At 38.4% G+C, this 26,620-nt stretch overlaps 1 protein-coding gene across 1 annotated transcript in view; it reads left to right on the forward strand.

Moving 5' to 3' along the window:
* Mei4 (meiotic double-stranded break formation protein 4) overlaps positions 1 to 25,653 on the forward strand; it is a 103,894-nt gene extending 78,241 nt beyond the window's left edge. Inside the window, exon 3 of the mRNA XM_034484257.2 lies at positions 24,724 to 25,653. Within this exon, the coding sequence (XP_034340148.1) occupies positions 24,724 to 24,993 (270 nt within the window). The 3' untranslated portion in view covers positions 24,994 to 25,653. The remainder of the gene's footprint in view (positions 1 to 24,723) is intronic.
* The last annotated feature ends 967 nt before the right edge of the window (positions 25,654 to 26,620 follow it).

Raw genomic sequence — 26,620 nt, forward strand, 5'->3', positions numbered from 1 at the left:
GAGCTATGAAATTATCATTAGTTAAGAAGCATCATATTATTCAACAGCGGCATTTCTGGTAGTATTCTGTGCCTTCAGACTGTCCTTACAATCTTGAGCATAGATTCCCCTTACATATGTAATTTTTTTCAAATTTGTTGTCTTTGAATTCTGTTTACCCGAGTGTTATTATGCCTTAGCTGCTTCTTGTCTCTCATATCTTTATGTAGATTGCAATATCACTTCCTCTCACAGGACTCTTTTCTGATGCAGAATTCCTCAACCTCATTACTCAAACACAGCTATCTGGAATCATGTTTCCTGCTTGTTACTGGTCATTCCCTACCTTTTCCTCTCCAGTAGTCTCCATTAGTGCTTCTTCTTCTACGTTGCCCCTTTGATTAGTAGCAAAGGCTTATACGGTAAGTGAATTATTTACGTATTAAACCTTTGCACAGTTTACCTATACAACGGTGAAGGCCTGCATTTTTCATTCAACAGTTGCTGTTTTCCTGTTCAAAATGGGAGTTTGGACTCAAACTACATTTTAGAACAAACTTCATTAATTATTTTTTTCTTTGAAAAATGAAACAAGCATAACAGAGTATCATTAATAGTTTCAGGGATTGGTGCTTGCTCATGGGATAGGTCTCAAGATGGGCCAGTTATAGGCTGGCTATTCCCTCAGTTTCAGCAACATTCCCTGTCCTGTCCCTGCATTTTTTTTTTTTTTTTTTTTTTTTTTTTTTTTTTTTTTTTTTAGACTGGATACATTTTGGATCAAAAGTTTTGTGGGCGGGTTGGTGTCTGTATCGCTCCACTGAGGTTCCTGCCTGGCTAAAGGAGGTGGCCTCTTCAGGTTCCATATCCCTGATGATGCTGTGAGTCACAGCTCAGGTCATCTCACTGATTCTTGGGCACCTCCCTATCCCAGCTCTCTTAGCACTGTTTTCACTGTGTCTTGTAATTGGCTATGTTGTGCCTTCATTTTCACTGAATTCTAGAAAGTCTTTCATTTTCTTCTTTTTTTCTTCCTGACATAGAGATCATTGTTAGTCAGTTTCCATGAGTGTGTAGCCTTTTCAGTGTTTCTGTTGTTGTTGAAGTCCACCAGCTTTGATCCATCCATAGTTGTCTGATAATATAGGAGGCACTATTTCCATTTTCTTGTATCTATTGAGACTTGGTTTGTGACTGGACTTTGTGGTCAGTTTTAGAGAAAGGTCCATGAGGTGCTGAGAAGAAGGTATATATTATTTTGTGTTTTGGTGAAATATTCTATAGATGTCTGTTAGTTCCATAAAATTCATAATTTCTGTTAGTTTCATTATTTCTCTATTTAGTATTTTTGTCTTACTGACCTGTCAGTTGGTGAGCATGGGGTGTTGATGTCTCCTATTGCTAATGTGTGGAGTTCAATGTGAAATTTAAACTTTTTCAATGTTTCTTTTAAAAATGGAGGTGACCTTGTGTTTGGGGTGTAGGTGTTCAGAATTTAAATATTATCTTGGTAGATTTTTCCTCTGATGAGTATGACATGTCCTTCCCTGTCTCTTTTGATTAATTTTGGTTGATAGTCTATTTTATTATCTATTAGAATAGCCACTCCACCTAGTTTCTTGGGCTCATTTGCTTAAAAAACACTTTTTCCAGCCCTTTACTATAAGCCATTTACTAACTTTATTGCAGGAAAGATGGTTGGGGGAAGGGAAGCTTGCCTGTGTGGGTCAGGCTCAGCAGGTCTGCTGAAGGTGGGAGGAGAGCTGGCAGGAGAATGGAGTCCCCCTTGGGATAGGCGGTTCCCACAGTACATTTCTCAGTAGCACAAACAAGCACAGATAGGAGGGGAGAGACAAAAAGCACAGAGATGAAGTTTTCTGCTCCAAAGCAAACCTTTTAGTAATGTTAGCATGGAGAATCCTGCGGAGAGTGAACCCAGTCGCTCTCCATTCAATTGCTCAATAAAGACAATACTGCTAATGAGTGTCATTTATTAATAAAGCTAGATGTCCAAACTGGAAAGTTAAAGAATGTGTCTTTCATTTGACTTTCCCTAATTCTAGAGTGACTTTTTATTTAAGGCATTTGAACAGAGCAGTTCAGGGACAGTATTAGAAAGGAACAGATAATTGCATGCCATTCAAACTGTTGACAAACATGAATGTAATTATGGCCTGCATGAAGCTGCAATATGCTGTATTGGGGGAGGAAGTCACATTGTTGGTTCTTTACAGCCCATAAATGCAGTTTCTAAAGAAGCTTTTGTTTTGAGTTTCCCACTGAACTGCTTTCTGGCAATAAATGATTAAAACTACTTCCTTTTAAAGCAACTTCTACCGTACAGTTATTTCAGACTAAATACCAGTGTAGGTTTGCATTGAAGGAGATTCATTTTTGGGAACCCTTCATGAGAGGTCCTTTCAAAGGGCTTCCTGAAGTAACAGTGATCCTAATCTTCATATCTGTAGGCATAGCACTGGGGTTTGGATTCCTTCACATGGAAACAGGGCTTTACTTTTCTGGGGTGACAAAGAGGATTCAAATACCACACAGTTGATTATTCATAATGGTGAGAGAGAACTAAAAAAAAAAATTGGGATCTTCTAGGTCAGCAAATCTAGTGGAAAAGCTGGGGGAGGGTTAGATGAGTGGACTGCTCAATGCTCATTTGCTGTTTAAAATACACAGCAGAAGATTCCTGAGAAAATATAATCATGATATAATATAAACTCATCTTCAGTCAGTTTTATTTTGTAGGATTAATACATACATATGAGCATACATGAGAGAAGTTCTAACCTGGAAAAATCTACATGTAGGAAGGAACTGAAGCAGAAGCTTTAAAAAGAAAGGCAGATAGGGAGTAACTCTGTCTTCAGCTTCATTGCTGTGAAGCTAAACAGATTAGGGGCCTCATTGTGAGTATATTTCCATTACTTTATCAGTGTGTGTGTGTGTCTGTGTGTGTGCACGCGCGCGTGTGCACACAAACATGAGCGCACACATGCCCATGTGCATGCACACATATTCCCTATCCTCTCTACTAGAATATTTATAGCACCTTCTCTATCATTTAAGATCAGTATCAAAGAGGCTCTTCATTTTATGTTACACATAGCAGACTATGGGAAAGATTATGTGAACTTGTCCACGCGTGAGCAGAAATTGATTTTTGATATGTGCAAAGGAATTTGTGACTGAAGTGTGGTTAAATGATAGAGCATAAAGGGCATAGGATCCCAGATGCATGTTTCAAGTCTGGAGAATTGGAACATCATCACTGAAGAATATGTAGAGTCATTAGAGATTAGTGGGGTTTCAAGATCAGATGTTTTGAAACCAAAAAACCACATTTTTATTGTAACATAAACACTGAATTCTCACCTCACTGTTTTATATTAAAATAAATGTATTAATAGTATAGTTCTATAACATCAGAATTTGACATATTTTGAAAATGGCAAAAGCACGGAGGCTCAGTGATACAGTAGTTCATGGTAGAAGCATCTCATACAGCCTAAGTGACGGATGCACCACTTTACAGGAACATCTGTGGTCCTTCATGTCAGTATGGAATTTATCAAACCAGTGTTCAAGGAATGGTCTAGTTGAAGTCTTCAAAGAACCTAATCCAGAAAGACTACACACTTCACCACAACATCTTTAGATCTTTCTGTGGACTGATATAAATCAGTATATAACTGACCTTGGGGTCACACAAAGAGACTTTGTGATTTAAGGTAAGAAATATACAGACTTCAGAGCTATAGTGACCTAGGAAACCATCCTGTCATTGTCCAAGCCTGAGTCACTAGTTCTTTAACTTTAAGACAGAGATGATTGTATTATTTAATCTTTTGACACCTAAAAGGAATTAAAGGTTTATTAATCACGCGGCTTTCAATAAATATTATTTTCCTTGCCTTTTTAAACATGCCACCTCTAATGATAAAATGTTAGTAAACAGAAAAAAAACCCATCATAGTGTTGCCAAATCAGTTTTATTTTTATTGTTACTTTTATATTTACATTCCCAATGTTGCCTTCACCTATTTCACAATCATAGAGTTCTTCATCAATACTCCTTCCTCTTCCTTCATCTCCCTCCCTTTGCCTCTGGAGAGGGTCTGCCCTAAAGGTGCGGAATCCCCTCATTCCGGTGGCCTTCAAAATCCCTACCGAATTAGAACAGCCCTTCCACTGAAGCAGACAAGGCAGTCTCTGCTTATATATGTGGCCACCGGCCTTGGACCAGGCCCCTTTGTGCACTTTCGGTTGGTGGCGTAGTCTCTGGGAGCTCCTGGGTGGGGTGAGGGGGGGTCCGGTTAGTTGCCACTGTTGATCTTGCTATGGGGCTGCCATCCCATACAGTTTCCCATAGAAGGATCTCGGGCCAGCAGGAAGTGGGAATCACTGCTTCGCTGCTGCCTCTGCCCTCATTTTCTCGGTTGCCATCCAGTTGCTCCCAGGTGCTGTACCTGTCTCTCTGCGCTGAGCTGGTCCGGGCTGGGCCAGTGAGAAGCAGGCTAGCTAGCAAGGAGGGGAGGGTCCTGAAGGCACTTTGGGAGAGCAGATCTCTTCCCAAGTGTTACAGCTCTTCCGACAGAAACTCTCAGACAACGGGATGATTCTCGCACACCTTTACTTCTCCGGAATAGAGCTCTTATATACATTTTTGGGGTGGGTCAGGGTCTGGCAGCAGATAATGTCTATTGTCTTGGTCTGAGAGCTTGGAGATAACTCATCTACATATGGGAGAGCTTGAGGCATGACTGACGACCTCTCTGTGGGAGGGACTGTGGAGGGATGAAACTAAGTGAAAGGAACCAGGGGCCCAGGAGCAAAGTTGAACACCTACCTTCCCATTAGGGTCCAAGGGTTGGAGGCCTGTGTTCGACCAGGTACCCAGGTGCATCTCACAGCCCACTGCCCCACAATACAGCCTCTTCAATCCTTCTCCTAAATCCTCCATAGGGGTCCTCAATCGAAGTCCAGTGCTTGCCTGTGAGTATCTGCATCCATCTCAGTCAGCTGCTGGTAGAGCCTCTCAGTATTACCATGCTAGGCTCCTATCTGCAAGCACAACATAGCATTAGTAATAAGTGTCAGAGTTTGGTGCCTGCCCATGTTGGGCCTGTCACTGGTTGGCCATTTGTTCAGTCTCTGCTCCATTTTGGTACGTGTACTTGTTTTAGGGAAGAACAATTTTGCGTAGAAAATTTTGAAGGTGGATTGGTGCCCTCATCCCTCCACTGATGGCCCTGTCTAACTACTAGATGTGGTCATGTCAGGTTCCATAACACCACTGTGAAAAAGGTGTTATGGAACCTGTGTTCCTCCATAGCCAGTGGGATTGCAAACTGGTAAAACCACTCTGGAAATCAATCTGAAAATTCCTCAGAAAATTGCAAATAGGTCTACCTGAAGCCCCAGCTATAATGCCTCTGGGCACATACCCAAAAGATGCTCGACAGTATCACAAGGGCGTATGCTCCACTATGTTCATAGCAGCCTTACTCATAATAGCCAGAAACTGAAAGAACCCAGATGTCCTTCATTCAAGAATGGATACAAAAAATAGGCTTCATTTACACAGTGGAATACTGTTCAGCTATTAAAATCAAGGGCATCATGAATTTTTCAGGCAAATTAATGGAACTAGAAAATATCTTCCTGAGAGAGGTCATCCAGACCCAAAAGGACATGCATAGCATGCACTCACTGATAAGTGGGATATTAGCCAAAAAGTACAGAATATCCATGATACACCCCACAGACCCTAAGAAGTTAAACAAGAAGGAAGGCCCAAGTGAGCATGTTTCAATCCCACAAAATAATCATGGGAGGCAGAGGGAGGGTGAGACCTGGGTGGGAGAGGAGAGGCGAAGGGAAAAGGCGGAAGGAACAGGTACAAAAAAGACAGGAGACAGGAGGAATGAATGGAAATATGCAGGTGCTGAGGGTACGGGTAGAGACCCTCTAGAAAGTTCCAGAGACCTTGGATGAGGGAGCCTTTCAGGAGTCAGGTGTGGAAGACCAAATCAGTCTTTGTATTCGTCCATTGGCATAGTTAAATTGAAATCATCAGGACTTAATAGTAAGCAAAGCACCTCAGTAACTTGCTGCAAAGGATTCCAGTGAGTCTGAAATTAGGAAGAAAAATAGAAACCGTGTAGAAAAGGAGGAAAAAGAGGTAAAGAAAAGGGAAGGAGAGAGAAGGGAAATACAGACTTAATTTAGAAATAGTAAGATGATAGCCCTTAATACAAGGTCTCAATTAGTCTCATCTACATTATTGTGAAAATCAACTAATTTAAGTCTAAACATTGAGTATCAATCATTTAAGAAAAATAATGCTTTAAAATTCAACGTTGGTTGAATTATATAAATGTCCATTTTTCATTAAACTATGTACTTTCATATAAATATAGATATATTCATGTACATAATCTTTATTGTAAAAAATGAATGTAATTGATTCCCACCAGAAAACCAGATAGGCTGCCCACAGATGCTCTCCTGTCTATTCCAGCAGTCTCTTCTCTAGGGCTGCCACAGAACACCACCAGCAGCTATCCCTTTACCCCTCTCCCATCTCCAGCAGGCACTATCTGCTAATCCAAGAGCTGCAACTCCCACTCCCATGGCAACAAGTAGGCTGAAAGCAGACCCACAACTCTCCCTGAGGTCCAAATCTCCAATCTTCTCCCCAGCTCTGTAGCCAGAAACCTGCCTTTCACCCTTTCCTTTGAGACCCCACCCCAATAGATCACAAGGACCTTCTCTAATCTTCCTCTAACTCATTACAATTACCCTGCCTTTAACACCAGCAGGCAATTCCTGTGAACTCCTCTGCTGACCAGGCTAGAGAAACAGGCAACACGACCATCATACTCTCTGGACATTCAGAGAAGAAATGTAAAGCAAGAAACAAAACACCAGGCAACAAAGACAAATCAAGAAATTAACACATAGACCTTTAATCACCCCAAATCCAGGTACCAAAAAGTCTGCATAAAAATACAGTAACCAATTAACAATAGCAAGGGCAATATGTTTCCAAGAGAGCCCAGCTCTCGTACCACAGCAGGCCCTGAATATTCTAACATACCTGAAGCACAAGAAAGAGACCTTACAACCTTTGTGGATATGTTAGAAGGCTGTGTATAAAATTAATAATTCCATTAAGGCAGTCCAAGAAAACAACAACAAACAGTATATGGAAATTAACAAAACTGTTCAAGACTTGGAGTTGGAAATAGAATCAATAAACAAAACCCAAACATGGGGGTAGGGGGAGGTTCTAGAAATGATAACTTGGGAATTTGAACAGGAACTACAGAGGCAAGTTTCACTAAGAGAATATACAAAAAAATGGAAGAAAGATTCTCAAGTGTTGAATATTAAGTGTTGGATCCAGTAGTCAAAGAAAATGTTAAATCTAAAAATCCCCTTACATAAATTATCCAGGAAATCTTTGACACTGTTAAAAAAAAATCAAAACAGAAGAAACCCAGCTCAAAGGCCCAGAAAAGGTATTCAACAAAATCATAAAAGAAAACTTTCCTAACCTAAAGAATGATATAGCCTATAAACGGGTTAAGAAGCATACAGAACATCAAGTTACATTCCACCAGAAAGGAAAGATTCTTTGCACATAATACTGAAAACACTAAGCATACCCCGGCCCTTCCTTACCTTCTCCTGCTTTCATTCAAAATCATGGCCTCTTACTTATTAATTGTGGTTACTATAGGTGTGTGTGTGTGTGTGTGTGTGTGTGTGTGTGTGTGTGTGTGTGTTAATATGTCTGTGTTCTTAAATATGAAAATTCCACCTTCTTGGTTTGTGTACTATTGTTTGTATGTACCTCTATTCAGGGCTGTCCAATTGGTATTAGTTATTTGATATTGAATAACCATTGTTATGCCTTTTCTGAGGAAAACTAATTTTCGACTCTCAGTACTTCTCAGTTTACTTGCAGTTCTTGTCTAGGTTGAAGTCTAACCAACATGTGCTTATATATGTTTTAATTAAAATGAGCAATAGTTAAAAGGTGATCTTATAAATCATAATAAATTTCAGAATATGCCGATATCATGGAGACATTTTAAATGTAAATAATAGTATTTTAAAAGTTAGTTTCATAAAATTAAGAGCTGTCATTATCAATCTGGGTTCAAAAACTGTTTTTAAAAACTAAATTATAAATAAAGACTATTTTATACTAGATATTTTATATTAAATACTATACAAGTAAGCATTTCAGGACTTTATCTTCTGCTGTCTCATTTGGTTTTAATTTAATGAACCAGTTTAGAAAGTGAAACTTATTTACACACTCACACACACTCATGCCATATTAACTTAACTTTTGAACTATATGAAAGCACTGTTACTGAGTCAAATTGATATGGCCTAACATGATTTTATCAGTGATCTGGGTCTGGGCACATTTGATTTGTTTTGTTATGTTTACAGTGCTTGAAACTGAATTTGGATCTGCACATTTAAGGCAAACAGACAATAATAACCTACACCCTGGTGAGGGGTATATTAAAATTTATGCCTTTGACAATATGATAATATGGCCACATATATTCATTTACTGACAGTGGAAAGCATTTGATACCTTGTGAGAATTGCATGCCAGTAAGATGACAATTGTTCTCAAGCTGCACCTCCTAGGTGTCGGGTCCACTTTCATCCTCCAAACTTATCTTTGTTCCCTCCAAGTACCTGGAGCATGCGCAGAACAGAGACTGTTAGCTCTACACAAGAGGCCAGCCCACATAGGCTGCTCTGGTTATAGAGCTGGGCTTTAGAATGAGATAGACATCGCTACTGATGAAAGCCAGAAAAGCCACTGAAACAAAGGAAGCAAAGCCCTCTCTGAGACCTGGACTCCTCCATTGGACCACCTAACACACTCTCTGAGACCTGGACTCCTCCATTGGACCACCTAACACACTCTCTGAGACCTGGACTCCTCCATTGGACACCTAACACAGTTGGAGAGAGAGATTATTTACACAGCTGCTCACTCACTGCTTATGCTACTTGAGAAGCAGCCCTGGGATGGAAAAAAAGAGGTATCTGTCAGTTGTATTGCTTGCATGTGAAAAAAATCATTTATGTGACATTTGTATTGGTACTATTTCACATAGAATTGTGCACATTTTTAACTGTATAATTTGGCAGAAAATGAAGGAGAATGTGTTGTTTTTCCACTGACTTGTGCTAAGTATGTCAGTCATCTTCTTGCTTACCCTGCAAGTACCTGCAAAGAGTTTAATAGCAGATTCAAGACCTCTTGACTGGCACTAGTTATGAACGAAGATACCACACATCCTTTACCTCCAGAAACAGCCTGTTGGGGAACGGGAAAGACTCCTCACCACACTGGAAAACGTGGCAGACCTCCTCATAGTAGTTTAAGGCAAAACAATGGCAGAAAACTGGGCAAGAGTTTTGCTTTAGAATGCACTCACTTTATTAGTGATTCGTCTGTTCTGAAGCAAAAAAGAATCTATTAGGTTTTATATGTATGGATTTGGACAGATTGCATATGGGTTTTAATTAAGATTAATTAATTAACTGCAGTCACCATAATGTTGTATTTCTTTAGAATAAATATGCTTTGTGATATCAAATAAATGAGATTTTTTTAAAAACACTGTAATGTAAAGGGTTTTATATATATATATATATATATATATATATATATATATATATATCAATGACAGTTGACTGTCTTTTAAATCTCATGTTAGCCGTTACTAATCTTAGTAGTATGTTTTATAGGATATCAATACCCCATGTATAAACACAAAATCATTCTATGTCCAAAATGTCTTAAACTAATTTGCTGAAAGCAGGTCAAGGTTTCAGTTTGAACCATCTGTCTTCAAGGGGAAGACTCATTTTTTACTGTTTTCTGCTTTACACAGACAGAGCTTTTTCTGAAAGAACCTCCCAGGTCTGCTGCTTATTGAAACATACTCAGGGTAAAGTGCACTTTCAAAACATTATATAAAATTGTTGCAAAAGAAAGTAGAACTTTTCTTTTAGTGACTTCTAAAGTCGGACTCATTTAGTAGCTTAAAGATCTGCCTGGATCAAAATTGTAAAAGCTGTGAATTTAGCCTCATAGCTCCTGGTGTTTTCTCAGATGACAGCCTCACCTCTGCAAAGGTTTGAATGTGCACAGCAGATTTGACTGCCTCTGACCTAGAGTGCCTGCCTCTCCATGCCTCTCCATGCCTCTCCCTGCCCCCTCCCTGCCCCTCCCTGCCCCTCCCTATCCCTCCCTTTCCCACCCTTCCCCTCCCTGCCACTCCCTGTTTTTCTTACTTCCATGTGTCTGCTTTTTGTAATGACAACTTCTCTACTTGGAAGATTTTGACCTAAAAGAAATGAAAAGTTTTCAAACAGAAAGAGGTCTCCTAATTAAATAGCACATGTGAGGTCATTAAAATCAGAAATATGAGCAGGAAAGTTTGTGAAATTTTATAACCTGGAACTTCATTAGGTTATTTGCATACCTTCAAAAATTTAACCCAACCTTCAGACACATGGGTGTGATAAAATTCAATTTCAATTCAGTTTAGTGCTGAAGTCAACCACCTGGAATCAGCACAGGTGCCAGAGGTCAAAGGCAATGCCTAATAAGACTATTTTCATCCCAGAAGCCAGTTTGTACTTTTAGGGGTCTCGAGAGGCCCTGCATTTCTGACCAAATAGATGTAAATGTGAGGGAGTTTCCACAAGTTCCCTTCAGCTCAGCCAATTGCTACAGGGACCTAGAACTAAATAATGTGGGGTGTTTGTTTTTATTTATGTGTGTGTGTGTGTGTGTGTGTTGCTTATTTGCCTCATTTTTATTACAAAGAACTTATATCAGGATCAGCCACCTTAAGAAATGTATAAGATGACATCTGGAAGGGATCAGCTCAGTGTTTATTTAGCTTCTCCCTGTAGCTACAGTCTCTTAGTGTATTTGTTTGCTCACCAGTCACGAAGTTCTATAGAGTGAAAAAATTATAAAGACCATTTTGTGAATTATATGCAGGCTTTTTCTTTGCCCTTATACCTGAGCAAAAAGAATGCAGGTTCCAGAAGGCAGAACTGAATGTAAGATTTCAGGCCTTCACTGCTCCGGGATACATTCTGACATTCTGGGTGGAGAACATTATCCTTGAATCAGAGGACACTTGCTGGATTAACATTCCTCAAGCCTCAGGGTGGGGAAGGCCCAAAGCAAGAAGACACACTCCTGACCACAGAGCAAGATGCAAGACATCTGGGTGGTTCCAAGAACTAGCTAACTTTCTACTGTTCTTGGTTACCCCACCCCCTGAGGTTTTCCCAGTGTTACAGCCTGCTGATGTTCAAAATTTGTAAAACAACCAATCATTTGTAACCGAACGAAAATGCAACCAATTATGTGTAACCGCTCGAAAATTCCTCCCTTTCCCCACCCCGTGCTATAAAAAAGCTCCTCAGCTTGCTGGCCTTTTGTCAAATTCTGTTCCTGTGTGGAAGAGCAGTTTGACCGTTGGCTAGCCAACTCTCCCCAATAAACCTCTGCTGATTGCATCCAGGTACCGTGTCTTGTAATTTCTGGGTGGCGGTGATTTCCTGAGACTTGAGTAAGGGTCTCCCGAGTTTGGAGGTCTTCAGTTCCAGCAAGCTCAGCTGTCCAGAGTTTTAATTTTTCTTTAATTGGTAATGATTGAATGACTCATCAGCTACATTATTGAACTCGGTCTCTACCATTTACACATTCCCTAGAATATTACCTGTTTTTCAATTGTGCATTGTTAGATATATGTCTGTGGAAGCACATCCAAGTATGACAACATCCATTCTCATTCTAAAACACCCAGAAATGGACATGTCTGCTTTACAGTGTTCCCTGCCTTCTTCTCTGCTGTCACTTCTCACTTCTGCTAATTTCTTGGAGTAACATTTCCTTCTCTACCCTGTTACCCTCAACATGGATGTTTTATATAGTTGAGAGTAAGTAGAGATGCAGAGACGACCTATGCAGGGAGCCATAGGACACAGAACAGGCAAGTATGGTGTCCTCAGGTCGCTGCACCGTCTGCACCTGCACATCCTAAATGCTTAACAGTTGGAAGGTTAAGTAGCGTTTCATTCTCAATAAGTGGCTCATATAGCACACAATTGCAATCTGTACATATGAATATAATGAATGAAATTAGAAAACAAAGGCTTGGGGGTTAAACTGAGTACTAACATTTGCTTCATAAAAGGAACATTCTTAAAGTATCTGAAGGTTTATTATTGTGTTATTTATTTAATGTCACTGTTATATTAAATTCAAACAATGTATCTACATATGTATTTGAATAAAGAATATGTCACTTTGTCACATTAGCAGAACATTTAGATTCTAAAAACTGTAAGGAATTTCAGACTAAAGATAAGAAAGAAATGATTATGTTCCAAATGTGATTATTAAATGATATGTAATTAATAAAATTATGTAATAAATGATAACAAAGCACTTTAAATGCTTTTAAGTGATATCACGTGGCTAAGTATGAAAGATTTTTTTTTGAAAAACTATTCTTTTATTATTTCTGTTTACATTTGAAGAAATCTTTGGCCATTTCTTTATCGATTTCTTTTCACACAGACTTGTTAATGAAAATAGACTTACATCATTTTACTCTCCCTTCATCCTCTCCTATGCCCCTCTTTTTATTTAGTTATTTTTGTTACATACATAAACATGAATATAAGTATTTACACAGATCTGTAAACATAACCATCTGAGTCCAGTTTTGTTGTTTATGAGTATATGATTGCAAGGTTGACAATTTAGCACTGAATAGTCAGTAAGGGGCTCAGCTCTGGGAGTGGCCAATTCTCTCCTCTCCTGGCAGTCAATAGATGTCTGGAACTCTTTGTTTAGAGGTGGGACCTCAGGGATTTTTTTTTCCCATCCCTATTAACATGTCCACTGATCTTGCCATTGTTCCAGCCTAGTTTATCCAGCCATCTTGGAGACACCATTTCACCACAAACTTCCTCATACTCTTGACTCTTATAGTCTTTTCTTCCCCTCTTTGGTGATGTTCCCTGAGCCATTAATGCAGGAGCTGTGATATAGGTGCATCCATCAGGGATGGGCTTACCAAGATTTGTTGATTTCTGAATTCTGTCCAATTGTGGTTTCCTGTGATATTCTCCATTTACTATAAGGAAAGGCAGTAGGTACAAATATATGTGGGTATAAGAATAAAATGTAGAATGTAGTCAAGAATCACACTAGTATAGCAGAGTTGCAGAGGTAAACTCTTTTTGATTGTCCCTGATCTTAGTAGGACCTGGGAAGCTGCCAGAATTTCAGTGCCAGGCATGATTTCCTCCCATTGAATGGGCTGTAAATCCAATTAGACAGCTATTGGTTATTACCCACATGTAATTGTCATTTATTGCATCTTTATAGAGTCTGGTCTTCATGCTGGCCATTTTTTTGTCATTCATAGGTATTGCAGTAGAAGAACTGTTTTATTGCTTGTGTGTGTGTATGTGTGTGTGCATTCACACGTGTATGTATCTGAAAAATGTATATATATATTTACATGTATATAATTTTAGGTAAATATAAAATGATATGATTCCTTAAGGCTTTATCAGACAACCTGGTTATTTCTCCTTTATCCCTCTTTTCCTTCTGTACTTTCTTTCTCCCTCCTCCCCAGTTAGAGTCCACATTGTTAGTTGTTAGAAATCCGACCGCAGTTCAGAACAGACCACTCCAGACCACACGGTTCCAAGGGGGAGGAGGTTTATTCAGGAGATAGGGCAAAAGTGGGAGAAGAAGGTGGAAGGATGAGAGAGAAGAGAAGTAGAGGCCGGCCATGACCTCATGGAGAGAGAGGAAGGGGGGAGGGGACAGAGAGGCAAGAGGATAAGAGAGAGAGTAAGAGAGTAAGAGATTAAGAGGGTGAAGGGGGGCAAGCAGCCCCTTTTATAGTGGACCAGGCCTACCTGGCAGTTGCCAGGTAACTGGAGGTGGAGTTTAGACAGAATACTAACACCCATCTTTTTTTTTTTTTTTAAGTTTCCCACTTCTTATCACCTTTATCGAGTTATTTCGCTCTAATCTCACACACCCCTTGACTAGGGTCCCCTCATACTTTCCTGGTGTCTGTGCTTACTTCATGTTTTATGCTCACATCTTGAGATTTAGGCTAGGATAGATGGTTAAGAGAGAATGTGTTGCAATTGTCTTTCTGGATCTGTCTTACTTTGCTCATTAAAAATATTATTTCTAGGTATTAGTTGTTAGAAGTCCGACACAGTTTAGAACAGACGACTCCAGACCACGCAGTTCCAAGGGGGGGGGGAAGGGTTATTCAGGAGATAGGGCAAAGGTGGGGGGGGAAGAAGATGGAAGAAGAGAGGAAGAAGAGAAGTAGAGGCCAGCCATACCACATGGAGAGAGAGGAAGAGAAGGGGGAGGGAGGAAGGGACAGAGAGGAGCTAGAGGCAGGAGGGAGAGAGAGAGACAGAGAGAGAGAGAGAGAGAGAGAGAGAGAGAGAGAGAGAGAGAGAGAGAGAGGGGAGGGGTCAAGCAGCCCCCTTTATAGTGGACCAGGCCTACCTGGCTGTTGCCAGGTAACTGTGGGGAGGAGCATACCTGGTTGTTGCCAGAATACTAACACTAGGTCCATCTATTTACCTAAAAAAATGAATGATCTTACTTTTCTTTACAATTAAATAGTATATATGTATGACATTTCAGTATCCATTGATTTGTTCAAGAAAATGTAAGTTGTTTACATAGCCTGGCCATTGTGACTAGTACATCAATAAATACTATTGACCAAGTATTTATGAAGTATGATACCTAGTCCTTTGGAGTAGTATAGCTGGATCATAGAGTAAACTTTTTTCCAGTTCTCTTGGGATTCTGCATACTGATTTTCAAAGTGGTTTAGCCAATTTGAATTTTCATCAACATTTTCATTCTGACTGGGTTGAGATGAAATGTCAAATTAGTTTTAACTTGTACCTCTATACCAGGGGCCAGTCCCAGGAGTTCTCCTTTCCTCTTGGTTCTGTCTTGAGGTAGTGGAGGAGGAAGAGTGTCAAAGGGGGCAGGGCTTGGTCTTGAAAGATATTTAGGGTTGCTCTTTAATTCTACAGTGTTTACCTGTCTTAAGTCTAAGTCACCTTGCTCTGATAGCTGACCTGCTTGTCTGAGTTCTTCCGGGAGGCCAGAAAACTGCAGTCTTGGTGTTTAGCACCTCTTAGTAACAGCAGGGAATTAAGTGGTCTTTGTTCTATCTCTGCAGGAACTGCTCAGCTCTAACTCCTAGCCTGCTAATTGCAGTTGCAGAAAGAAGATGGGCACTTAAAAAATGATTTTAGCTTTTATTTCTAAGTTCTTCATTTCTACAAAAAGTTTCTAGGAAAGTTCTCCTTCAAAAAGTCCTCTCTGCTCTCTTACCTAATCTTGCTTTTTCTTCCTGCTCTGATGTCGCAATAATAAACTTTCTCTCAATGCCTTTACTCCAAAAGCTATACCTTTTCTCACAGTGATAGCACTCCCAATGTCTTTGCTTCTAAGATCTCTGTAAAAGATTTCTAAGAAGGTTCTCAAAAAGTTTTCTCTAAAAGATTCTTCTTTAGTTCAGTTTCCTCTCTTTGTACTCAGCAGTTACACATCTTTCAGAATGCATGATTACATGGTAAAAAGTTCACCACAGTTTACACATAAATTCAAACCAAAATTGAATAAGAATGTTTACATGCATATCTATTAAGAGTGATTATCTGGCTAAATATTCACAATCTCAAAGGTTCATTGGAAGTTAAAAAACATAAATTTTGTGACTAAGTTATTAGTGAAGTTTCATATAGATAAACCTATTATCTTCTGTCCTTGCACTTATAGTATATTATTAGTTCCTTTTTTGTTGTGGATTTAGTCTAAGGCTACTTATGTTAATTTGTCCCCCAAATTACTTGGGAATCAGCACATCTACATAAAAGACTCTGAGGGACCCTGCCTCCAGTTGGTTTGGAAGCAAATGGCTGGGTAGGGGGACAGAAGTAGGATTTTTAGGATTTATAGACAAGGGACCCAAAGAGAGGGAAGGAAATAGGCACCATGCTAGGAAAGGAGTAGCTGCCATGCCTGAAAAGGGCCAGGGATGAGTGGCCCCAAAACCCCCTCACCCCCCAACTGGGTCTAGGGCAACAATGATAGAATATAGATTTTTAGGCCTTAGAGACTGACTACATTTAGTAAGTAATACCTCAGGAATATCAGAGGGGAGGTGTTAGACACATGGAGGGTTTGGGAATGGCCTAGTCACTGTCGGTGGTGTGTGTGTGTGTGGGGGGGGGGTCATTCAAGAACACAGAACACTAGAGTTGTTAGTGAGGAATTTGTAGCCACTGCCCAGTTGATTAGAGAAGAGATTAATTAGCAACTACAACACATTTTTATGACCTTTGGTTAATTGTTTTACAATCTCTTGGAATGTGCTCTGAGTTGTAGATGTCCCTTGCTATCTCAGAAGAAATTAACTAGGGACACTTGAAGACTGGCAGAGTTCTCTTTGCAGTTTTGATTATCAGAGAGGACTTAATATCAGTCCTATTATAAAAGAACTTAGTAATTACTAATATAATTTTAAGAATTCTTATAGGCTCATCATTAAGAATTAAGAAATCAGCCAGGCAGTGGTAGCCCATGCTTTTAATCTCAGTACTTGGGAGGCAGAGGCAGGCAGATTTCTGAGTTCAAGGCCAGTTAGGTCTACAGATCCAGGACAGCCAGGGCTATACAGAAAAACCCTGTCTCGAAAATCAAACAAACAAACAAATAAAAACAAAACAAAAAAGAATTAAATTATCTATTTGCCTATATAGCATCACTATAAGACAGTCCATCTTTGTTGTTCTGCAGAGATCAGCTCAAAAGGTGGGCTAATACCTGGTTATTAATATATATATATATATATATATATATTAATAATAACAGGAAAAACATGTTAATAGTAGGAATCTTTCCTAAAACGTAATAGTCTCGGTCTTGCCTAGAGAAGCAAGTCTGTCATTAACTTTATAGTCCATGGCGGAGCCATGTCAGGAAGATCACCTGCTAGTTTGTAGCTTCTCCTTGATGGCTCCTTGTACCTCATTATTGCTAAGGAAAATGAACACATTTGGTACTTTTTCCTAGCCGTTTTTTTTTCTTATTAACCCTCTCCTTGGCTTCCCTCCCCTTCACCCATTATTTTTATTGGGTCATTTGTTTCCTTGACTCCATTTTTGGGTTTTTGTATATTCTGGTTACTTGTTTTTTCTTCACTTGATTGGCTCTTCCCTTAAGTTTACAGAAGGATTTTAGTTTTGTGAGGATCCAGTTGTTACCTGTTAGCTTTAATTGCTAGGTAAGAGAAGTCCTGCTCAGAAAGTCCTTTTCTACACCAATATCATATGTAGGGCTCTGCTTATGATTGCTTCTAGCAGTTTTATTGTTTCTGGTTTCAAAATGAGATCTTTGATACAGTTGGATATAACGTTCGTGTTTGACGATAGATGTGGGTCAGATCTCATTCTTCTGCCTGTGGATGTTCACTTTTCCTAGCATCATTTCCTTACGATACTGCCATTCCTCCTTTAGGGTACCTATATAACTCCTATGGCGTGCACTTTGCTCTTTGCCTGCTTCACTGCTTTCCTATGAATTTAGAAGATGAATATTTCTAAATCAAATTCCAACGTCCTCCCTAATCTGAAGCCTTCTGAGCCATGATGCTATAGCAGCAAATTCCATATGTGCCTTCACAGGTTGCAGCAAAAATGAAGTCAAAGTGCGCAAAATTAACTCGAGACCTTGTCTAAAGGGAGTACATGTAGCTCTTAATTCATGTTCAAAGTTTGGGCTCATCCCCAACAAACAGTGTTTTATATATTGCAAAGACTGTATAGTCTGAAAGAAATTGAAAGCTGAAATCTTAAATACACCTTGTCCCAAGCCTGCGGCTTTTGGAATATTCCACCCATGCTAGAAACACTTTGGGGCAGAATGAAATACTCTTAGGGAGAACTTCTGGTTTTTTAACAATGTGACCCTACCACCTTGGAACAAGCACATTAGAGTACCCAGTAAGTACTTCATTAGGATAAAAGGGAGCAAAAACAAGGTTCACAATGTGTAAACTTTAAGGTTTCAAGCACCACCACTCAAATTTTAGGCCTTAGAGACTGACTACATTTGTTCCAGTCCCTGTGTCCTGTTCTCGTTCTGAGGCCTTTTATTGGTAATTTTACCACCTGGTTTCTATCATTTTGTCAAGATTTGTGATGCAAGGCCAAGTGGTTAAACAATGTGTATTTGCAAGTATGTTCAGCCTTAGACTGTTGAAAACAAGATAAAGAAGTCTGAATGGCTGGAGTTGATAGCCCCAAAAGTAAGATCTCAGATCCTGAGAAGCAATAGGAATGTCGGCTAAGCCCACATAAAGTTGATTTAGAACACATTGGTTTAGAATATTAAGGAGCCTTTTATATTTGTTGGTAACACATTAGACTGTGTTGATACTGAGATTACACTTTCCTTTGTCCTTCTAGTTTCAGCACACATTTAGAGTAGTTAGTGCTACACACTTCTGCAGACAGGAGGAAAGAATCATTGTTGCACTGCTGTACATGAAAGACTTTCCTAATAGGAGAAAACAGGTGGCGAGGCATTCACAGGGCTTTGCACTTCTCCAGGCATACAGTTGACAGAAGCCTGAAAATCATCAAGTCATCAACATCAGTGACATTCTTCCATAATCACAGCCTCCCTCTAGGTGGAAAAGGGAACCCTGGTTTTTGTTTCTTTTTTTTATAAAATAATAGCTATGATAATAGCGTAATAGTTATAATAGATCAATTGTACTTCATTGTTGTTGTTTAAATGTTTAATGCATTTTAATCCTTTTTACAATGCATTTAAATGTTTAATGCATTTTAATCCTTTTTACAACTTACTATTATTTCCTAGTAAATTTAATATTGGATATGTGTTCATTGACAGTTTCCCTTTACATGTATCTTGCTTAGCAGCATTCTGTTATCTCAGACACCTTGACAGGAAAGGACCTTTGCCCTACACGTTCCCATAGCGAGCCTTAGTCTGTACAGTTTCCAAACGAATAACTATCATTCTCTCCCTTTGAGCACATTTGTACAAATTGCCTTCTTGAATAATGGCTGCTCATTTTGTTATGGCCATGTGAATTTAGCCTCTAAAAACAGATTTAAGAGTTGATACAATTGGTTAATGCAAATATCGTTTTAAAGTACATCTCATAATAAAAACAGATTTTAATGTTTTTTCTATTCTGTATAGTTCTTGGATGAATGCTTTCCTGTAAATACAGTTTTGCATACTTGTTGAACTCTTTCCAAAAAAAAAACAAGGTAAAATACTAAAATATCAAATACCAGTTTTAATAATACAGAAATTTTCACCTAAGGTGCCTCATGAAGCAAACAAAATTCTCTAGAGGGAATCTCCAGAAGTCCACATATTACTGTCAAACATACTGCTATAGATAAGAAGTGCAATGGATTTGTACCCACTGTCTCTATGCTTTGTAGACTCCTCCACCAGGGCTTTTGATTAAAGAATAATGCCGGAGTCTATACCAGGGATAACCTGTTGTGCATCCTCTGAAAGAGGCACAGTGTAAGTTAGAGTGTGCTTCACTATAACAAAGGTCATGTAGATTGTTAGATCCTCCCGTTCTGCGTTGAGCCTTTGCATAGCTGTGAGTGTGGTCCTGTGGCAGAACCAGACCTTGGTTCTGCCTAGGATTATGCCAGCTCCTCATTGCTTCTTTGGCTCCTCAGAAGCTGCCAACCCCTGAGAAAATGACTCAGGATGTTAACTGCTTCCCCAGAAATCTTTGTCTGAAATCTACTTTGCTGTCTTCGCTGTCTACCAAATAAAATGGATAACTCACTAAAGGTCAGGGGCAACCTTCCCACTTAATTATCATGGTGACAACTGACCTTTATCTTAAAATGTTGTGTTGAATTCCTTCTCTTAGGAGAAGACTAATTTTAGTTGTATCTTACTTTTTATTCTGTCTAACAAAACCTGGCACAGAATACCAAGCTAATGATACATTATATTCAGTGAACATTTAATTTAACATTTAGATTATACAGCCATAGTCTTTGACTTAATTTCCCTCTCTGTAACATCTCAGTCCCCCCCCCACACACATCTCCTACTTTTGTAGCAGTACGAAAATGTGGTGTGTCTTCAAACTTTCTATGGCAGGCTGCTCGTTTCTCAGCAGACCAGGCTGCACCACCGTGTTTTCGTGTTTTGCACTTAAAAACAAACATCAAGCTACAAACTAAACCTCAAGTGTATAGTATCTTCTCTTTTTCTTTCTTTCCTATTTGTTTGTTTGGTTTTCTTTTTACAATTACTGTTGCCAAAGACTCTGGCTTTCTTTTTGTTCCCTTGGCTATCTTTCTTTTCTATACAGTACAGAAGAAGGAGGTATATCTTTCAAGGCAATGGAACCTGGAAATCTCCTCTGCTGCTGACGTAAACTCAGTACAAGTTGTAAGAGATAGAAATGGACAAGAGGAAGTCCAACACTGCAGACAGTTCATGTATCCCTGCGTGTTGAAGGTGTCTGGCTGCACAATGTCTTCCAGAGTCTGACACTTAAGTGCTTGGGTGTCATTCATCCTCTGGCTTAGCAGATGACAGTTTTACCTCTAAGCCCTGTGTCCATATTTTCCCATGGGAGCAATGCTGAAAGGAGAAGGGCAAAGTGTCTTCCAGTGTATTCAGTTTACACTCGGCTTTCCAGCATCTACATCATTTACTTCTACTGCCATCTTTGACACCAGAACTAATCTAATGAACACACACACACACACAATACAGAGATATTGTAAGTTTAGTTGTCTCATTTATACATTGAAGAAAAAACCTTAGGTTTTACTAATAAGTAGATTGGGAAATCAAATATGACTGTCTTAGTTCCTTTTCTGGGGAAGACTATTTCTCCCTGTTTGTATTCCCTAGCTGTCTGTTCTTCTGTGTGTAGGGTTAAGGCCTAGTAAGCATTCTCTCCTTAAAGTTAGCGTTGTTTATTGGTGTTGTTCTTATTGAGCCCATGCTTAGACAATCATGGTGGCAAAATTTATGGATGTAGCTTCCGACATTTCTAGAAGACACAAACTCTCTGTTCCCCTGACTCCTCAAATATTTTCACACCTATTCCCCCTTATGCAAAGATCCCTGAGCCTTAGATGCAAGAGTTTTGTTATATGTGGGTAAGTTGCCACTGTTTTCCACAGCTCTGCGATTTGGATTTTATATATCTTTTGTTCCTTTTTTCCATGCTATCCATGTTTCTCTCTAGAGATATGCTTTGATTGTATTTTTATGTTTCTAATATCTATTATCTATTTTGACTTTGTACTTTAAAAGAGTTCTGTAGTTAAACTAAGCTATTTTGAGGTGATAATAATTTTGATCTCATAAAAATGTTGACTTTACTTTCCATATCTTGGGCTTCTGCTGTCATAATTTATATATTCTTTACATTTTTAATCAAGTGAAGAATTGAAGCTGTCTTTTTAACCTTCATACTAAATACATAATTCATGTATGTTCAATGTTTATACAATATGAGTACTCAGAATTTAACTGTATATATTTTAACAGTGTGTTTTATTCTTTCATCTGTTTTCATGTTAATAAACTACTGAGAAACGTGTTTCTCTTTAAGCTTGAAGAATTCCGTTCATCATGTATTTAATTTTTAAAGAGAGTTTTGAGGGTGAGTCTAAGAGTTGCTTGTCCATAAACATCTCATCTGTTTCTCATTTTTGAACTGCCATACCTTATGAAGTGTGTGTGGTTGGGATGTGTGTACATACTCCTGTGCTGTCTGAATAAATCACCATCTGTCTCCAGGATTGGGAACATGCTCCCAAGAGGTCTACCACTGAGCTGAGTGGTAGTCCCTTATATGTGAAGTGCTTTTCCTTGATGCTTTCATAAGCTCCTTTTATCATTCATTTTAGATCATTTGATTACAATATATGGTGGTGCAGTCTTGACTGGACTGAGAGTATATAGCCTGTCCCTTCTATAGCTAGGCATTTAAATCCATCCATAGATTTGAGAACTGCTCATTTATTATCAATTTAAATGATCCTTTTGTCCACTGTAGGTATCTTCTTCTTGTCCTACTCCTAAAATGAAAACATCTGTTCTTTTTCTTCCCTCTGAATCATCTGTGCTTAATCAACCATTCACATTATCTCCACGTTTCCCTTTATTTGTGGATAATACATATTTTTCTACTATGATAAATGTTGGTGCTGACTTTTTTATTTTGTTAATTTTATTGCCAACTAAAAATACCTCTTTACATTTATTTTAATAATTTCAACTTGTTAATTTTTACATCTTAATTTTATTAAATTCTATATTTTCTTAAACATCTCTGAGTTTCCATGAATAATAATTTAAAATTATTTGTCAACCACTTGATCAGTTTTGGGGGCATCTGCTGAAGGATTTTTATGTCTGTGGTAATGTGCCTCTTGGTTTTTGTTACAATTCTTTTTATTGTGTATTGATGTCTGTGTGTTCCACAGAGCAATTGTTTCCGGTAGCTTTTACAAACTAATCTTGATGTAATTACACTTCCCTATCTTTATCCCAATGGGACAGGCAGGCACTAGGGAGATTGCAGCTATGTAGTCTCTGTGCACCACAGGAAAGGTCTGTGAGTGAGAAGACAGAAATACTCCAAAGATGCTTAGCTGCTGTGCCTCAGGATGTCTGCTGGGGCAGTGAATGGGGTTGAGTGTGGTAACCAGAAGAAAACAAAACCAATCAGTTTATTTCCTCTGACCAGGTAGAGAAATTATGGTTGGGACTGTCCCTTTTGGCACTGGATTTGTCTTTCAGGCAGCTTCTCACTGTTTGTAGCATCAGACTGATGGAGAATCACCTACAGAACTGATGCCTGAGCACAAAGACCCGTGGGTGGTCTGTGCCTTTGGTGTCGGGCTGTGATTGACTACTCTTAAGTAAAAGCATACAGCTGCACTGCTAACAGTGTACACAATAGTGGTGCTGTGAGCAGGAACCTAAACATGTCAGCTAGAGACCTGATCATAGACACACTGAAATGTGGAGGCTTTTGGGTCTGAAAGACCAATGCAAACCGTTGCACTTTGGCAATGGTCTTTTGCTATATGTAGGAATATATTGCAGCCATAGAACCCAGGTAGGAATGCAGCGGGCCTGTATTTGGGAAAGGCAGTAGCTATATTGGCTACATTCTTGAAGCCTCGTGGTGTCCAGCCACATCTAAGAGAAGCAGGTGGGTCTCCTCACATGACTTTTTTTTTGAAGTATTCATTCATTTTCATTGGTCTGTATCTATATAATTGGGTTTGTAGGGCTACTGTTTTGAAGAGTAAACCCCTCTGATTCTGTAAAAGTTTCTTCCATTTACATATCGTCACTGCATGCTCTACTGATAAATGTTTCCAACACATTCTTTCTCCCCTAATCCCAATTGCAATACTTTCTTTAATGAACTTCAGCAAAACTGCATAAGAAGAAGTCCCCAGTTAAGATCTGTAGACTTGGAGTTCTAATTAGTCTACCTTTGTGTCTCTGTCCTGCCTGTAAAGTGGTGATAAGCATTCAGCTTCCTCTTAGGACTTCTGACTTACTTCTTAATTAATAGAGAGATAATGAAGCAAGCCTATGCTTTTACACTGATACCTCTATTCTCTTGAGTTTGCCATTGCGACTCTTAGGCTTTCGTTCTTGCTCTGTGTAGCCTACAAGGCCACATATGTACTCCTGTCCATTTGTGCGGTTCTATACAATCTAGTTGTACTCTCTGACTTGTGTAGATTCAGAATTAGATATCTAGTTACTTAATATCTTCAGTCTACCTTTTTTACATCCCTACGTGTCCCTAAACTTTTACCCACAATAATTATTCTATGATCCTTGACAGGAATGTTATGCATTGAAATTCATAGACACAATACTGAATTTGACACTACGCTGTTAAGTGTAAAACTGTTACTGAGTACTTGAGATGTTTGCTTGTTAAGTAATTGTTAAGTAATTACATGCAAATAAGTAATAACGGGTAATATTTCTAGTAATTTAGAATTTTAACTCTTTAGGCACTTATATGTACCTAACAAGATAATTTGGAAATCGGATCCAGTTCTTACCATGTAATTGCTGTATGTGTTATATACACAGCCTATAAATTACTTCACATAGCATATCCATCTACCCCTACTGTGACTACAGTATATCATATGAGGTTACTAATGGAAATTTCCATTTACACTATGATGTTCTGAAAACATAATTGAATTTAGGACATTTGGGATAGACTTTGAGGAATAATAATGTATTGAACAATGGTAGAAAATGATTTGAAGCCATAAAAGCCATCAAGAAAAATATTCATCATGTTTTTACAGTCTTAAATCTTTGTTCCTTTCTTCCCACTCCACTAATCTGGTTGTCTCCCTATTCCACCAATCAAAGAGGCAGGGAAAAAGATGCCATTAAATAAATGAGAAATTTTTCTTTTGTCCAACAATATAAACCTATACACTCATTTTCTGATCTGAGCCACACAGTGTTTTAAGAATCTTATTGTTTCTTCTTAGGATCAAGGCAATTATGATGTGACACGCTATGAAAATATTTTCTCCCTGTTTTGGATTCTGGAACAACTTCTTCAACAGGAAACTCAGGGAGACCCCACTCCACACACGGATCTCAGCAGCCCAGAAATTCAGACATTTCTTCAGAAGCATGATGAAACCATCTTCCGACTTTCTGATGCATTTCCTTTATTTACATTTTACTTATGGAGACTGGGCATTCTCTTGAATTCAGCAGAGATGGAAACTATTAAGAATCAATCCTTTCCTTAGCTGTTCACCATATATCAGAAAATTGTGTGCTTCAGTATTTCTCCAAAAAAAATGCTTTTAAATAAGTATTTTAAATTGATTAACCAAATAATCATTAATTCAATTTAATGATAAGTCTTCTGTATAAGAGATGATAAATCATTGTTCTATATTACAATCAAGCAATTTCAGTTGACAACGCCCCCTATGTTCAAATATTATATCTTTCTTCACTCAATAGACTAGCTCTTATTCTCTAACCTGCCCTGTCTCATAAAATACAATAAATTGTCAATGATTTCCATCTGATATAAATTTCATTACAAATTGTAATGAATTAAAGCTTAAACTTCCGTCATTTAACATACTTAAATACAAGGTTTAAGTAAATGGTAAAAAATAAAATGTATTATGCAGCTCCACTCAAGTCATTTTTCTTTGGAAGAATAGTTCTGTAGAAAAAGAAAAGGCTTTGGAAAGCAGTGGCTTTTAATTCTACTTAATCAACATGTTTGTAAAGTATTTTTGAAGTGTTAATTAGTTCTTTAAAATGTCCCTTTTAAAACAATTTTTCTGTTGCTATAAAACACTATTGTTCCTATGATTGTTAAAATGTAGTAAAGTTGTGTATTATGAAGGCATATGGGATGCTTTTATAAATTTTAATATTCTACAATAAATACACTTTATACTTATTAAAAGTACTGGTTGAGTTTTTTCAATACACAATTTCCTTTACTTCGTTTCAGTTATTAAAATTGGAACAGACAAGCTTAATGAGCTCACATTTTGCACTTTCCTATTGTGCAGTTTAAAGGAAATATAATGTAATTCTCTTTCCTTTGTTAATTATGTCTGATTCTGCTTTATAAGGTAATTATCATCTTCAGATGCCATTAGTACTAGAAAAATTATCCTTGCTAATTCTTTCCACAATGTATATAAAATCATACCATCTTCTAGGATTATCTTTGTAGTTTATTTTAACCAGAAAATCTTTTCTCTCCTAGAAATGACTGTATAATCAAGACCTGAAAGTGGCCATATCTGTGGACATAATAACATGGAAGAGAGAAAATGTTATGGGGTTGCACTCCTAGATAAAGAACTAAAGGCCAATAAAGACTTCTGGGAGAGGGAGAATTAGCCTGCCCAGTGCAAAGTGGCCAACCCTGAAACCTTACAAACAAACAAACAAACCAGACTCAGCCAGTTATAGTTATATATTTGTTAATACATATAAATACACACACACACGTGTGTGTGTGTGTGTGTGTGTGTGTGTGTGTATGTAACTGTAACAAAGAAAAAGAGGCTATCAACCTGAGATGGGAAATGTTCTGGAGGGTTGATGTGAAGGTTACTGAGACAGACTGCTGGGAGCAATAGGAGGTGATTTGATTATATTTCAAACATACATAATTTAGTTAATATCAACTCAGAATATGATGAACTTTTTTTTTTTTTTTTTTTTTTGCTTAAAAGCTCACTCTGAGAAAAGCATGGGGGCTATACTGGCATTCTGAATACCCAGTGTAGTCAGTTACTGGTTAATAAACTTTATATTGGAAAAATATTTTAAAACTCTCCACTCTTTACATTTTATATGGGGGTGGTGCTGCCTTTTTGTCCCACCGTTCAGGGAGGA

Source organism: Arvicanthis niloticus, chromosome 21 (genome assembly GCF_011762505.2).
Source record: "Arvicanthis niloticus isolate mArvNil1 chromosome 21, mArvNil1.pat.X, whole genome shotgun sequence".
In the NCBI taxonomy this organism is placed as follows: Eukaryota; Metazoa; Chordata; class Mammalia; order Rodentia; family Muridae; genus Arvicanthis; species Arvicanthis niloticus.